The 17248-nt window shown below is 36.8% G+C and overlaps 1 protein-coding gene across 1 annotated transcript in view; it reads right to left on the bottom strand.

Annotated features, from left to right (window-relative positions):
- The window catches only part of TINAG (tubulointerstitial nephritis antigen), a 92478-nt gene extending 78395 nt beyond the window's left edge, over positions 1 to 14083 (bottom strand). The window contains exons 1-4 of the mRNA XM_078447021.2: positions 13157 to 14083; positions 8168 to 8231; positions 7410 to 7499; positions 904 to 1018 (exon numbers count right to left, since the gene is read on the bottom strand). Of these exons, the coding sequence (XP_078303147.1) occupies positions 904 to 1018; positions 7410 to 7499; positions 8168 to 8231; positions 13157 to 13502 (615 nt within the window). The 5' untranslated portion in view covers positions 13503 to 14083. The remainder of the gene's footprint in view (positions 1 to 903; positions 1019 to 7409; positions 7500 to 8167; positions 8232 to 13156) is intronic.
- Between the last annotated feature and the right edge of the window lie 3165 nt (positions 14084 to 17248).

The raw sequence follows: 17248 nt of genomic DNA, 5'->3' as shown, positions 1-17248 counted from the left end.
TCATCCAATGGCAAACAACAGCCCTGCTCACTCCAGAGACACAGAACTTCCAGGCAGCCAGGACCTGAAGCCTGCACTGCACTGAAGCCTCCAGCCACTTAGGAGCACCTCTCAGCCCAGGGCAGTCGTACAGGCCCTTGAATACAGTCAACATCTCAGCTGGAAAGTATGTGTGCTCCACACAACACACATCTGGTGGTAGATCTGCAGTTCTATGAGTTAGAGGTCTGTGACCCTGGAGACCTAGAAGCCTCTTATATAAGATACCTATTATCAGATGACAACGTCTCTTAAAAACGAAGGGGAAAGCCAATACAATAGTGCAAAGTGTAAGAGTGTAGGAAACGCAGCAATTTCACGAAGGAGTTTGTGAGGTCATCTGGCAAAATTTGAAGGTGCTCCTGTAGTGGAAATTTTGAGGATGCACCTTTACAAATTACCATAACATACATGTCTGCAGTTACTGCCATTTACCTTAGCCTCATGTGATAATGGCTAGCCCCAAGACAGCAGAACTCTGTTTTGATGAATTCAAAAGATATCTGTGTTTACTGAAAAAAAGAAAAATATGGACAACTAATGCCTTGCTTGAGCACTGGGTCACTTAATGACTAATAATCTGAAATATGAAATTCTATGAAATCATTAGTGTGCAAATGAATACACGATCATTGTTAAAGGCAGGAGACTTTCTCTATTAGACATTGGTGAATGTTCAGAATTCACACGAAACTTCTGAGGAAGGTGACAACCATTTTGGTAAAGATTTTCTATTTTTATGACAAAATTTAACTCTGAAAGCTCAAAATTCATGATTTTAGTTATTTAAAAAAATCTTCAAATGCACATGCAAACATGCCTGTACAAACACATATATACTTGACTCAAACAGAGAACACTTACTGTCACTTCATTCATACTCAGAAGCATGGGACTAGGTGGCAGGGTGCCAAGACGATACTTGAAACCTTCTTCTAAAGTCATTCCCCAGAATTGGCTGTAGTTCTGGGCTGTCCATCTGCATTCCAAATGAAAGAGAAAAATTGGTACAGGTAACGTAATATCACTTTTATAAATACATGTTTGCTTATATTTCTGAAATTACATAACATCAGAACTATTACTGTAAGCTAGATATCCTTTATATAAAGAATGCATTATTGCTTTCTCTTATAGTAAAACATATGAGGCATTTCTTAAATTATGTCCATTTCAATAGATTTTCATGACTTAGATGAGGAACCTAAGGCTATATCAATATACACTAAATTTAAGAATATGAATCTTTACATATTATATGGGATTAAGTGGCAAAAACCAATATATACAGTTTCATTTAAATGTCATAAAATGAATTTTAGGAAGAAACCTGAAGGGTGCCTATGTGGCTCAGTCGGTAAGGTGTCTAAATCTTGATTTCAGCTCAGGTCATGATTTCGCTGTTCATGGGATCAGATCAAGATCTGTGCTGGTACCATGAAGCCTGCTCAGGATTCTCTCTTCCTCTCTCTTGGTCTCCACCCCCTCTCTCTCAAAATAAATAAATAAACATTAAAATAAACAAAGAAGCTTGGATGTACAGAAATGTACTTATAGATTAAACAAGGTAATTGTTTTATACATAATTTATATTTAAAAATAATTTGACCATGTAAAAGGAAGTATCCATGAAAAATTGAGGATAAAATAATTATGCTTAAAAACATACTTCAGTGCTTATTAATTTTATTAAATATTTTATTTAAATACATAAATATTCTATCATATATTAAAGAATTAATTTGTATAAGTGCTCAATAATCTTCGTTATTATTAATGATGGTATAAATTCAAATGATATGAAATTAAATAGCAAAAAGTACTTATTTTTTTAGAGACAATGTTTGTGCCCTTTTATAGGAAAAGAAGCTTTGTTTTCAAAATCTAACATTGAAATTTAAATTCAACAAAAAAATTTATTTTTAAGGGTCATTTTATTTTATTTTATTTTATTTTCTTATTTTATTTTTTGAGAGAGCAAGAGACAGCATGAGCAGGGGAAGGGCAGAGAAAGAGAGGGAGGCACAGAATCCAAAGCAGGCTCTAGGCTCTGAGCTGTCGGCACAGAGCCCAACGTGGGGCCAAACTCATGAACTATGAGTCAGGACCTGAGCTAAAGTTGGCTGCTTGACCAACTGAGCCATCCAGGCACTCCTCAACAAAAACTTTCTTTAGAGATGAAAGGAGATGAGAAAGATGATAGTAATTTAATCATTGCTTCTTTGAATTATTTACAACTTGAGGACAATATATTTTCAGTACTTAAATCAAACTAAATTCAATCCTATTGTGCTAATTACCAAAATTGCTTATAATGTGATATACTATCATGCATGATGGAAAATACAACTCGATGTTCAGTAATATGTACCAAGTTAATGCTTTTTTTAAATCTGTTAGTTAATAAAACCTTAAGCAACTGTGAGCCACAAGCTTATTTATTTTTTTATAATTTTTATTTAGATTCTAGTTCGTTAACATATAATATAATACTGGTTTCAGGAGTAGGATTTAGTGATTCATTACTTGCATTTAACACCCAGTGCTCATCACAGCAAGTGCCCTCCTTAATACCCATTGCCCATTTAGCCCATCCCCCCACCCATCTCCCTCCATCAACCCTCTGTTCTCTATCATTAAAAGTCTTTTATGGTTTGTTTCCCTCTCTCTTTTTTTCCTCCCTCCCCATATGTTCATCTGTTTTGCCTCTTAAATTCCACATATGAGTGAAATCATATGATATTTGTCTTTCTCTTAGTTTTGCCTGGCATAATACCCTCTAGTTCCACCCACGTTGTTGCAAATGGCAAGATGTCATTCCTTTTGATGTCTGAGTGGTATTCCATTGTACATATGTGTCACATTTTTTTTTTTGCCCATTCATTAGTTGATGGACACTTGGTAAGCCACAATTTTAGAGTGCAATCTCCACCACCAAAGGAAATCTTTGACTATGTTAGATACTGCCCCACATTTAAGAGACCATTAGGACCAGCCATAGACAAAACCATGACATCAGTAAAGTATGTTTTTGGTGCCCTACAACTGGTAGTTTTCAAATATTCAGATACATTTGTGGTCATTTAATTAATTGCTCAATTTCATGAGCAGGGATTGCTATTTAAAAAAATAAATAGAATACAGGAGAAATAATGGGAACTATTAGTTTATTGCACATAGTGAGGGTAAGTACTATTTTTATATATGTAAGTGTGTGCATGTATAGCATTTGTTTGTACAGGTATGCATGTGCACATGTATGCATATTAAATCACAAAGTTAAATGTACTTTTTCCTGTGAATTATGCTCAAAACAGTGTGAAAAGACTACTATTCTATTCCATCCTCTTTGATCTAGACTCATAGATCCTTCAATCCAATTTAGCATTTACTGAACATTCTTAGTTTATCTTATTCTCTCTTAGAGCTTAGTAATAAGTAAATTTCTCTCCAGGAGCTCAGACCCTAAAAAGACTGCAACGATAGAAATGACTTCAGTATGTGTCATTTATTAGCAGTATGCCAAGGTATGATCAGAGTAGAGGATTCAAATACAACTCTGCCTGAAGGAATTGGCTTTTTTTTTTTTTTTTTTTTTTTTTTTTTTTTACAGAAAGTGACTTTCATGCTCGGTCTGGAAGGATGAGAATGAGTTTGATGAGCAGGTTTCAAAGAGGACATTTATTCTTAAAAAAAAAAGGCAAAGTATACAGGTTTGAAACTGGGTAGCACATTTAGCAAAGAGCAGATATGTTTAATGTTAAACCTATAGAAGGGCCTAGAGAGACAGAAATGAGAAAGATTGTAAAAAATAAGGTAGTAAAGCAGTATTTGGGCCAGAATGTTACTTTTGTCAAGGAGTATAATGATATTCTATGAGCAATGGAGTATCATTGAGGATTTTTTTTAAAGTGAATAGCAGAATCAAAGCTTTGACTTAGAGGGATAACCATGAAAGTATAAAGGATTGGTTTCAGTTTGATGAGACTGAAACAGAAAAATCAGGTCATCTCAAATGAGGCCTGATAAAAAATTGCACTTAAGGGGTTCCTGGGTGGCTCAGTTGGTGAAGCATCCAACTCCTGATTTCGGCTCAGGTCATGATCTCATGGTTCATGGGTTTGAGCCTCACTGGGCTCTGTGCTGATAGCAAGGAGCCTACATGGGATTCTCTCTCTCTCTCTCTCTCTCTCTCTCTCTCTCTCTCTCTCTCCCTCTCTCTCTCACTCTCTCTCTCTGCCTCTCCTCCACTCACACTCTCTCTCTTGCTCTCTCAAAATTAACATACTTAAAAATTTTTTTAACTATGTAAAAAATATAAATGCACTAGAATATAGCAGAGGGGCAGAGAACACAAATATCTTAAAGAAACCATGAATGCAGATATTATGAGAGACTAGTGACTGCCAGTGAAGAGGAAAGAAGAATCAAACTAATTTCTGATTTTCTGGCTTGGATGACAAGGCAGAGGGGAATCCAGTCACCAAGGACAGGTGGAAGTGGTAAATCCTTTTGGTTTGGGGTATGTTGATTTGAGAAACTATTGAAAAATCAAAGGCAACTTATCCAAAAAACTAAATTTTCAATTCATAAAAAAAAAAAATCAAGCTTAGAGATGTGGTAGATCATAAAGGGTCACAAATAATTTGTGATTTTTTTCAAGAAGTGGATCTATTTCCCCAACATTTGAATATGGGCAGGCATAGGGACTTGCTATGCCCAACAGAAGGCAAGAGAGTTGATTCTGCACAACTTGCAAACTTAGGCCTGAAAAGCAGTCAGCTTCCCCTCATGCCCTCTTTGAACCCTGGCATTATGTGGAGAGGCCACGGCTAGCCTGCTGGAGACACACAGGCCCAGCGACAGCCAGCACCAACCACCAGGCAGGGGAATGAGGCCATCTTCCACAGCTGGGCCCCAGTGGAGGCTCCAGATGCCTGTAGACATATGAGTAACTGCGGCAGAGATCAGGAGAAGAGCCTCAGCTAAGTCCGTCCCAAGTTCCTGAAGGGAACAAGTGAAAAACTCATGGCTTTAAGCTGTTAAATTCTGGAGTGGTTTGCTGTACTACATCAGATAATTGAAAGTTATCTATCTCCCTTTGTTCCACTAACTTGCTGATTATTATACCTGTATTAATTTGGCACTTGCATACGGCCCTATCTTTAGAAATCCTTTCACAAACTGATGACATGTTGACTCCTCAGCTAGACTGTAAATTCTTGTAAGACAGAAATTATTTATTTGTATCATCAGCAGTGCCCCCAAAAGAAACACATTTTGCTAATATTAATTGATTGCATTGAAAAAATAACACAGGGAATAAGTATGCACTCAAGTAGCTTATGTAGAATGAATAAAGACTTGGATCTAAAACACCACCAAGATGAGAAAAAATAAGTATTTTAAGGCAAAGAGAGTATATATTTGCATGTAGGCTATTTTGAAAACCACTTAGTAAGTGTTGAATAATAGGATTCTCATTTCACACATGAAAACAATTTGAACATCAGGAACAGAAAAAAATCTGAGTGCCAGAACTTTTATTTGATTTTTTAAAAATATTTATATATTTTTGAGAGAGAGGGACAGCATGAGTGGGGGAGGAGTAGAGAACAGGAGGGAGACACAGAATCCAAAGCAGGCTCCAGGCTCAGAGCTGTGAGCACAGAGCCCGACGCGGGGCTTGAACTCTCGAGCCGCGAGACCATGACCTGAGCTGAAGTCTGACACTTAACAGACTGAGCCACCCAAGTGCCAGAGAAGCTTTTAAATTCAAGGACTCCCCCTGCCGTTTTTTCTCCTCTGGTAGTAATTTTAGTTTCACTCCTTTTCTTCAGAGCTTGTCTCTTTTATCAATTTTTTTTCTTTGGGCAATGGATGTGTCCTTTCACTCCAATTATACTTCACTTTTTGTCCTTTTAAGGTCATCTGTGTTTGCTACAAAAGGGAAGCCCATGCCTCGTAACTAGTCCTCGAGTTATCTCACAGTGAACAAATGATAGACAGAAAAAGAATTCTCTTCCTACCAGCTTCTGTATCTTATGTGTATTTTCCACGTTGCCTTTGACTGTGGTTCCCGGTGAGTTCTGTGATGGTGGAAAGGCAGGCTGTTGCTGATGTCTTCTTGGAAATATATGCTCAATAGGCCAAGCATTTGAATTATTTTAAGAAGCCGATTCAGATCATTTCTTATGATGACACACACTCTTATGTTGTTTTAGTGATTTAAGTATCACTTAGCCACAGAAAATTATATTTTCCCTAGAAATACTTAAAATGTCATATTATCACCTAAAATATTGGTTAAACACGTGTACACACACACACACACACACACACACAGGAATTGAGCATGGTTGAAGAGTAACAATGTCAAAAAAACTGTAACTTTCTAAATTTCATGTCTTCCAAGAAGATATATGGGGTACGTTGAAATTCAGTGTCATCACTGTGTGGGGAAATATCTGTCCTGTCGTCTCATTCGGGGAAACTGATACTTCTAAGTTTTAAAATTGTATTTCAGGATTTAATCATTTTTATAGTTCCTTGATAATAGATCTTCTTATGTGAAATCCTTTCCAGAATGTGGAAAATGTTACTAAGGGAATATAGAGATTTGATCAATGGCAATGGAGAAATCCTGAGGTGGATACCACCCAGCTATCTCTCTTCCTTCCAGCTGAGTAAAGAAAACCAGTGTTAACACTGGTTATTATGACATCATAATTCTCTCTATGTAAACAGAGAAGCCACCTAATTTATTAATCTTTCAGAGAGCATCAAACCATTATTTCCTATGTTTAACCATCAGTGAGCCTTATGTTTACTCTATTAGCAAAGTAAAATGGCTCAACTTGTCTTGTGATTCAACCATAAGTGAAATTGGCTACAGAGGTCATGTCAGTGAAATTGTCTAGATGACTGGTTATTTGGGGAATCATCAAGATTGAATATTGACCTCTTACGTTCTGATTCTCCCAGGCTGATTGGCTGGGTCAGGACAGCACCAGAGGGAGAGATACGGTTTATAAGAATAAATCAATGTTTTGCCTTCTTCCTAATTTTACCCAAATAGTTATCCAAACCAAAGTTTCCTCTACTCCCCTCATTCACACCATGACACTGCTCCTTCCTAGACAATTTATGACCCTGTTCTATATTTCTTTGTGCGTTTTAATTTTTAACTATTTAAGATCTAACTACATGCATTCCACTCTAACATGTCTTTCTATTTCTCTTCCCATTTTTCTCCCACTCTTTCTTTTGAAATAGTGACCATTTTTAGAAGTAAATGATAAGAAATACATTGTTTGAAACCTGAGAAGTAACTGAGACTGCCAAAGTCTAGAAAGCAAGATTTTTCTCACCCATAGTCTCCTTTATTGACACGTTCAATTAGTTCTGGTTGAACAAGGCATACAAGCTGGGAACATTTCCATTGCTGTCCTGAGCATGTGCTGCAAAGATACAAAAATCACAAAAGTGGCCTACCCTTTATGGAGTACATTTATAAAAGGAGTAACCAGAATTGTACATTGTTAAGGCATAAAACATATTCTTGATTAATGATAGCCACATGCCTATTTGATTCTTGACAAAAATAAAATAATAATACATGCATTAGCTACCACTCAATATACTCTTAACTTCTGCCCTAGGCAATTAATAAATGAAATGACCACACAGTCAATGAATTTTGAAAACATAAGATAATTTAGACAGTAGATTCAGTGTATTTGTATTCGGAAACTTTCTGTGGAATAATCATTTCAAGGCAGCCTGTTTTTATATGTTGTTACTGTGATCAAAGAAACACGATTGGCCTCTAGCATATCTTGCCTGTAGAATGCTTATAATTAAGAGGTAAATTTAATGCAGGCCTGCTATATAATAAAGGCCACTGTCATGAACAACAAACTATGGCATTCAAAGACATATCTGTGGTTAGATGTTTCAACATTCATTAAAATGAAACATGCTTATATAAAGCTACAGATATGTGATATCCTAGGACATATGATTCTATCTGTATTTAAATATCAGTTTTATTTCACAATATTCCTTTTATTTGAAGAAAACATACACCGACAGTAGAATTCAGTTGTGTGCCACTTAAATTCATTACCAGGAATTGCAGTTTTCCTTAATTACTGATCCTTCTTCATAAGGTTGGCCATCTCTGAGGCAACCTGTTAACATAACATGTAAACAAATGAAAATTCTAAATTGAATAATAAAGTGCATTAGCACAAGTAACCTAAAATTCGGTTTAGTTTCTCAAATATGCAAAAATACTTGGTGCCAACCTGATGAAAATTCACATCTGGTTTGTGTCAAGGTTTACGTATAGAATTTTTCTAAGCTTGTTTCCATGACCTTTTATCTTTAAAACTGCACAGTATGTTTCAACAAAGGGTTTATAAAGCATGAAAACTAGATTAAAAAACAGAATTAATTACTAACCACACTGAAAAAATAATGTGTTTAAATAGGTGAGCAATAAAACAGCACTTGAATAAATTTAAGGCATTTCTCATTTAAAATTCTAAACAAGTCTCAAGTGAATATGACTAATCATGTATGACAACGTTAAGGAGCTCAGAGTTTTGGACCAAAATGTGAAATTGTTTCATTGAATTCACCCTTTAAAGATAAATTCTATTTTTTTGTTCAGGATTTGGATCAGGAAAAAAGTTCATGACCCAGTAAGATTGTAGCCATTTGCGTTCCAAATCCACACGTTTCTCAGTTAACTAAAACTAGTTGTTAACTAGTTTACCAGATTATATAAACTACTCAAAAGAGATCAATGGAATATTATCATTATATGAAAAGCATCAATAAGATAAGGTGAAATTAGTACCTGGGTTAACAAAGTAACCAGTGGCCTGTGAGGAAATAGGGAATTCACGCGAGAGTAGAACCTTAGAAGCAAGAGAAAAAGTATTTCATAAGCAGGGGTGGTCAGCTATGTGAAGTACCACTGAGAGGTCAAGAAAAGGAGAACAGGCACGTGAATGTTGCATTTGACGATGTGAAAGTCTTTGACCCTGCCAAGGGGGATTTTGGTGAAGTAGCAAGGAATGGCATCCTGTGGGAATGGATTGAATAGAGACTTGGAAGTCAGGAAGCAGATGTTTCTTTTAGCTATTTTACCATTAAAGAAAAAAGAAAAAAAGGAAATGAGACAGATGCTAGTTAAGAACATGGAGCCAAGGGAGGGCTTTTTCAAAGCTGGGAACTAGAAAAAACATATTTTGTAAATTGATCATTGATCCAAGAAAGAAGGAGGCGAAAATGATACTTTAGGAGAGAAAGAGAGAAAGAGAGAAAGAGAGGGAGAGAGAGAGGATTTTACTAGTGAAGATCTTGAAAAGACAAGACAGGACAGGATTCAGAGCTCAAGAGGAGGAACCAACTCAGTGTAGGCAGTAACCCAGAGGGAGGGAGGTTGAAATTTAGGATGATGGAGATGAGAGAATTACCAGTGGCTTTATTTTCTCAATGACACGTGTATGCCGCACCTCAGAGTGAGTTAATCAAATTGGTTACCCACAGAACATCTCGACAAAAGAAAAAAAAAAGCCAATGACTGTTGAAATTAATAGAGTTTTGCAACTGAACAGTCATTAATCCAAAATAAGGCAAATCAGACATTTGGAGAGTGAAATAGTTGGCCCACTGATTAAAAAAAAAAAAAGATGATATGATGTCTGTAATTTATTTTAATATTCATCATAATGCATTATAATATCTGCACTGGTCTAAACCTCATTTTAGGGAAGGCAGTTACTTGCTCCAATCAGGAATCCACATCCCAGGCATGGACACTAGCATTCACCCTGAAAGGCCAGACTCCAGGGCAGCTGCTACAAGTGCTTCCATTATCCATTTTTGGATGCACACTAGAGTATCAGTATAACGAACATCAGAAATGGGCTTTCATTGGTAAAATTAGTGGCTTTGAATCAACATGATGGATATAAGTAATCAGCTGTTGTTGATTAAATTAATAGCATTGAATTTATGCAGATGAACTAAAATATTTAAAAATCATACCCCACTCTTATACCCAACAGTGTATATGTTTCTCTTAAGGTCAAAAGTCTTTACTCATAGACCTGGTGCCACCCTAAGATTGATCTTTAAAAAGTTCTACACTTCCAGCCACTGGGTAGGAGGCATTCTCATTCCTTGACACCCACTGTAAAGGTAACAGAATCCTACTGCTATTATTATACTGCTTATATTATATTATGATATACTGCTGTTATTATCACATGTTCCTCCAATAAGTTATTCAAGCGAGGAAGATGTGGGAACCTCTTAAGGACAGGGTCTTGAGACTTCATGAAGCTTACACAGGTTGCATGAATTGGTCTATGTCTGCTTACCAATACAGATTTTTGTAATTACCAGTATATGGCAGAATTTGGACTGTGACTTCTCTTCATTATAATGTGGTTAAGGAGCAAACAGCCCTTATCCAATTCAGATGTGTCAGTGGCTTACACACATTTTTTTTACCAATATGAACATAAAAGTTAATCAAATTAACTTAGGTCTGTTTACAACAGATGGTATACTAGACTCTTTCTCTAAGATATGCTACACCAGAAGATTCATCTGAAAAATCCATTTTGGTTCTTTTTCAAACTCTTACCACTTTTTTTTCCTGTATTTGACATTGAAACCCTGTAATTACTAGGAGTTACTATCAGAGAAGGGGGAAAAGAAAACATGCACACACACAGAAGAGAGATATTTACCAGTATGCCCTAATCCAGTTTATACAAAAAGGACATATTTATTTTTATAACTCTTAAGATATTGTACATAGTTTTAAGTCACTGGTTGAAAAAGAGCTCCTGGGACAGTTGCAGTATAAAGAACTAGATATAACACCATGTAATTAGATAACTGAAAAATAGTATTTAGTATATCAGTGAATGAACAACTTAGCATCTCAGAGGAAAGTCACATTATACATGCACAAATTGGTATAAATAATATACCATTGTGTTTTTATTTTAATTTTATACTATTTTTAATATTGTGTAGTGCTATTTTCTTTCAACCAGCTACTTTCACAAGATAAAACAAAAGAAAACAAATTACCTTCATAGAAGTAATTATAGTCTAATGTGAACTTTTTACTACTAAATAAAAATGATTAATTGCTTCCCTTCATAACAAATGGAATAAAAACTATACCTGGAATATAAATTCTACCTAAATCATAATGCTAAATTAAAGCTGTAGCAGAATTCTAGCTCTCCAGCAAAAATGGACATTGACAGAACAGTCATCATCTCTATCCTCACAACAAAGCTCCTTTCCTAAATGAGCTATATGTTTCATATAAGCTAAAATACACTGTAGCGCATCAAAAGCACTACAGCTTATACGTAATATTGAGACTCAACACCCATGAGGCCACCCCTATTCCCACTTAACATCTTTCAATGAGTCCTCACAACAGAATAAAATCTCAAATCTTTAATGTAGCCTATACATCTTGGCATAATCTGACCTCTACTTGCCTCTCAAACCTCATCTCATGTCACCTCCAAACCTCCGCTAACCATTACTCTCCAGAAATTGTGGCCTCATTCCAGTTCCTGGACCAAGCCAAGCTCCTTGTTCTCTGATCCACAACACATTTCTGTCAGTATTCCTTGAAATCAGCTCACTTCTCCTCACTCCTGGAGTCTCTGTTAAATGTCTTCCCTCACTGCCACTCTCCTCAGGCTGATGTTGTATTTTACATATTAATGTTGCATTCTCCTATACTTTCACAGAACCCTAAATATTTCCTTCAGAGAATTTATCACAATTTACAATGGTATAGTGAATCTTACCCTCTCCCTGGCAACGTGACTGTCATTTAAAGAGAGTAAGATCTTGCCTTTTTCTTCCCCATTGTGGTCCCTGCACTAAGTACGATGCCTGGCATAGTGAAGATATTCTAGAATAATTTTTTTATGAATGACTAGAGTCACCATTCTTGATAAAGGATCTGCCACTTTTTTAGGCTAAAATAAATACTTGATGTTTTCTGAGCTCTATATTGGTAGAGGCAAAGGTCTTGTCTAAATGATAGTTCTGTGGAAATTTTAACCTATTACATACATGTTTTACCAGCAAACTCACATCACTGAGAATGCAGGCAATAGCATCCGAAATTTGAAATAAGGACGCCAAATCCTAGTTGATCCTAAATTGTCTTCAACTGTAATTTCTAGTCACCATAACTCTGCATTTCTGCTGAGGAGCTTTGATGTGATGGGCAACAACAACAACAAAATAAGGCTTTATTTAAGTATAAAAAGTGTGTTGCTTTGTGTTTTGTTGCAAATCTTGGATATATTGATTGCTCAGCATCTATAACCATTTTCCTATAATTAGACCAATATAGTACCTACCATCATCCCTCTTATGAATTATTTGTAGTTATGCACTCAATCTTCGACTTTTATACTTATTCTATATGAAGTTCTCCTTTGTTTCAATGGTGTAAAAATTCCCACATTAACAAAACAAAACAAAATAGAAATACACATGAAAGTCTATTTGGTATTACTTAGGCAGGTAGCTGACTTGACTTTGTTTTTGCACTGGTTTTACTGGCATTGCTATACCACAGGTTCTAATGCTAAGAGGTCCATTGGTTTTGTGACATAATAAGCAAAATGTTACACAAATCTGCCAATGACCAGGCCTGTGACCATGAGATCCCCTAAAAGGTTACACACAAAAACGCTTCAGAGCTTAAGAGTCCTTTTGTCAAAACATTTTAGAAAGACAGACAGACAGACAGACAGAAAGAGTTTTAAATAACCTTTATATACACTGAGTCAGTATTCACAACATGATTCAGACCAGCATTCATGGCCATCACACCAGAACTTTCTTGAAGGTGCTAGTACAATGCGGTATCTTGCATCTAAACCAAAGCACTTTAACATTTGAAAGGAAATTTATTTAATCATAATATTCATTTTTCACTTCATCTTAAAAAAGGGAGGAAGACAGGAAAGAAGAAGAGGTAAAGAGAGTTGGACAGATCTTGTAATGAACTAGGAGACTGCTTAAACACATTCCCAAAGCCTACCTTCCGGATACCAAGGTATTGTGTGAGGAGGCCATTCTTTCTCTTCATTGCAAAATGACTTGTAATCAGGACAGCAATCAGAATTTTCCCTTTCACAGAATTTATCACAGTAACACAGTGCATTTGCCTCATGGAACTGAGTGGCACAGTCATCATCTCTATCCTCACAACAACGAAAATTTCTACAGTATTGTCCTTTGAAAGTGGATCTTTTGAATCGAGGACTTTCCAAAATGGTGTGATTCCTAGTGAAATCAGTTCCTTCTCTTTGAGATAAATACTGTTTCTCCATCCAAATTTCTGTGGTAAGATAGGAAAAGATTAAGATCTTATATCCGGTCCACATTCTCTAGAGGTCAGGTAGGGCTCCCACTTTGTATTATATCCAATACTCTTGGCTTTGGGGCTTCTCCTTGGAGCCTGAATTCTAATTATCAAGACAACTCAGCCTGAATCCTGAAATGGATCCTTTACTTGAACTGAGTATACTTCTTGTAGTTAAACATTAAACAAGAATTTCAATATTTGCCCAAGATAATGTAAGTGTTAAAAATAGATCCTTGTCATTTCTTCAGTTAAAAATGTGTAATATTTTATATGACACAAAAAATATCCATCACCATAAAAATAAATACATAAAATCTTATCATAGATGAAATACATCAAATATCGCTTGCCTTCAAAAAAAAATCTAGATTCTTAAATCAGAAACCTCTCTGGAATACACATGGCCCAAATTATAGCTGCAATAACCACTGGCAAGGTATAGGAAATTGGAAAGTCAAAAACACAATTATTCATTTCACCTACTTGCACTGCAACTAAAATACAGGCTTTCATGAGGCTGCCTGCTAGGATCTGTCATATCAGTAACAGTTGCTCTAAATCATGCCGTCACACACTAGCTTGATTTCCCATCTGTAGCCCATTTACCTACCAGAAGCATTTTGATTTCAAGGCTTAGTGGAGCCTAATTCAGCTAGAAATTCCCTGAGGGTGACCTTAGTTCTTTCCACCCAGGTTCCTACTTGGCATTGGTGTAGGAACCTGCAGTACCTGGAAGACGTGTTATAGTCAAGAAAAGTCAATCTCTATGCTGCTTAAAAAAAAGAAAGAAAGAAAAAGAAGAAGAAAGAAAAAAAGAAACTGCCAGGGGAGGGAGTCATGAAGGGAACCCAAAGGTCAAGATGTCTTTAGTGTTTCTGTAGAGCTGTGCATTTACAGTGGGTTTTGTTATGCTGTGTTTATTCATTAACTACAATAGCTCTCTTTGGATTTGGGATAAGTAACCAGTGGACGATGATTCAGCACAAGTGGCTGGATGGCCTAGCAGAAAGGACTTGTCTTGACAATCAGGAAACCTGGACTATGGTCCCTGGCTACTGTTTAATTGGCTTTATGACTTTGGGTTCACAATTTCCTTCTCTGGTCCTCAGTTATTTTCCTATAAAACAAGGATCTTCTCCAAAGCGAATTCATCATTCCAACTCTTCAGACTTGTTCCCTGACTTTGCCCCATAAATTATACAATTCGCACAACATTCACTCATATTTTCTTGCCCCTTCCTCTCTGGCTATAAACTAGTGTAAGTCCCTTTATGTTTTTTGCTTCAAATTTACATGATCTTGGCATCACTCTCCATAATCACTCTCATATCCCAAAATGAGTCACCAAACTACAGCAAAATTCTGTCAACGTTCTCACCACATGTGACCAATGGACCCCCTAACTGCCAATTCCCATACACCTGTGTCCATCGTTAGCATACATGAATCTTCTGCAGCATTTGGCACTATATTACAAACTGGAGCCTAAGAGACTAATAATGGAGTTCAAATCTTGTGTCACCACACTAGCAGCACGTCTTTGGCTTAATCTCTCTATGCCTCAGTTTCCTCACCTGTAAAATTTGTATTTATTTAAATTGTCATGTGGGTGGCAGATTTAAATGAAATAATACCCAAAGTACCTGGCACAATCACACATGCTAAATAAATGAAACCCACCATTAATAAGTATATTGTCTGCCTAGGAACTCTTTTCTCCCTTAACCTTATTCTTTCCTGACTCTCCTCCCGTTATTTATAAGGCTTTATAGCTGCTTACTCCTGAATTCCCTTTCCTTTTCAGTGATGATATAAATTTATTTTTGAGTGAGACAGCCTAAGTGGGGGAGGGTCAGAGAGAGGGACAGATGATCTGAAGTGGACTCTGTACTTCCACACAGAGCGCGATGTGGGGCTCAAACTCACAAATGGTGAGTTTGACCTGGGCCAAAGTCAGACGCTCAGCTGACTGAGCCACACAGTGCCTCTTCAGTGTTGATTTAAACTATGTGTTCATCAATGTTCTCAATTCTTTTCTTCTCTAGTCCTCATACATCATCTTCCCTCAAACAATTCCAAAACCAAATGAACCTAAAAGCCATGGGCTATAAGACCTTCTACAAGATGGACCTCTACCTTTGCTGTCTCTCTGGCTCAATTTATATCACTTTACCCCTTGTTCATCTTCATCCAAATGATCACACTATCCTTGCCATTCCTCAACATGTGGACCACACTCCTATCTTAGGATTTCTACACTTGTGTTTCTCTCTGCCTGAAACATGCTTAGCAGATATCCACCTGGCACCATTGCTCACCTCTTTCAAGTATTTTTTTCAGATGACAGCTTTTCAGAAAAACCTTGCCAACACTGTCTAAAATGACACTTTCTCAAGGCGCCTGAGTGGCTCAGTCGGTTAAGCAACTTTGACTCAGGTAATGATCTCACGGTCGTGGGTTGGAGCCCCTCATTGGACTCTGTGCTGACAGCTCAGAGCCTGGAGCCTGCTTCAGATTCTGTGTGTGTGGGTCTCTCTCTGTCCCTCCCCCACCCATGGTCTCTCGCTCTCTGTCTCTCAAAAATGAATAAACATTAAAAAAAATAAAATAAAATAAAATGACACTTTGTCTCCAGCCCTCGCATTCAATATCCCCATTCTCTGTGCTTAACACTAATATACTATAATTTAATTCACTGATCTTACTTTCTGTATTTTCCCTCCAGAATGTTAAGTTCTACAAAATCACAGAATTTTTATTTATCTGTAATTTGCCTGTTAACTGTTTTATCTCTAGCATTTTGTGCTTGACACATATTAGGCACTCAGTAAATATTTATCCAATAAGTCAATGAATCCTACAATGTGCTTTTTCTGCCCTTGTCACACATCTACTGAGTATTGTTGGAGATGATCAAGGGCCCATAGAATTGGTGCCACTACACATTTTTGTATTGTTGTCTCAGCTAAGCTCTTAAATACTACTCATATTTCCCTAACCTATCTCCCTTAGTGGCCATTACAAACCTTACTTTCCTAACTTACTAGAGATCATCATTTTCTAGGGATGACCTCCTCTCTGAGGTTACCAAGAAAACAAAGAGAAAAAATGTTCATCACACACCTTCCTATAATCAAACCCATAAACCTATCTATATTTTCAGCCATCTTTCCCATCTTCCTTCCAGACTCGTAACATAAAGTATCATCCTGTTCTTAGGCAATTCTTCCACCTATAATTTTTAGTCTGCTGCCTTTATCTTATTCCTTCCCTTATCTCTTGGTTTCTATACATCAACCTCTCTATCATCCAATTCCTTAAATTTGTTAGTAGGATTGTATCATACATTGTTTTCACTCTGCCCATATTCCTATCATCCTTACCATTTTAGGACAAGAGAGCTGACATTCCCACTATATGAGTTAATGGCCACAGCCCACTCCTTCCCCACCACCCCACTGCATAACAAGTCAGAAGTAACAAAGAATTAATACCCTCGGTGTGACCCAGAAGCAATCTCTAAACAATGCCTAGAGGAGTTGGTGTATAAGCACCCTACTTTCCTCACTCTTTGGAAGAGTTATCTCTGATATCTACATGTATATAGCCCTCCTCCTAAGGCAAGAGTGGGAGTTCCATAATCAGAAGAGATGGATGGTGGCTCCTTAACTTTTTCTTTATAGCATATGGCTAAATAACTGTAGTTTACCACCATCTGGTGAGTCTATCTAACAGAATTATAATATCTTGCTTTTACCAACCCAT

Source organism: Panthera onca, chromosome B2, assembly GCF_046562875.1.
Source record: "Panthera onca isolate mPanOnc1 chromosome B2, mPanOnc1 haplotype 2, whole genome shotgun sequence".
In the NCBI taxonomy this organism is placed as follows: Eukaryota; Metazoa; Chordata; class Mammalia; order Carnivora; family Felidae; genus Panthera; species Panthera onca.
Note: the sequence above shows the minus strand (reverse complement) of the source record. Positions and strands in the feature narration are given on the sequence as shown.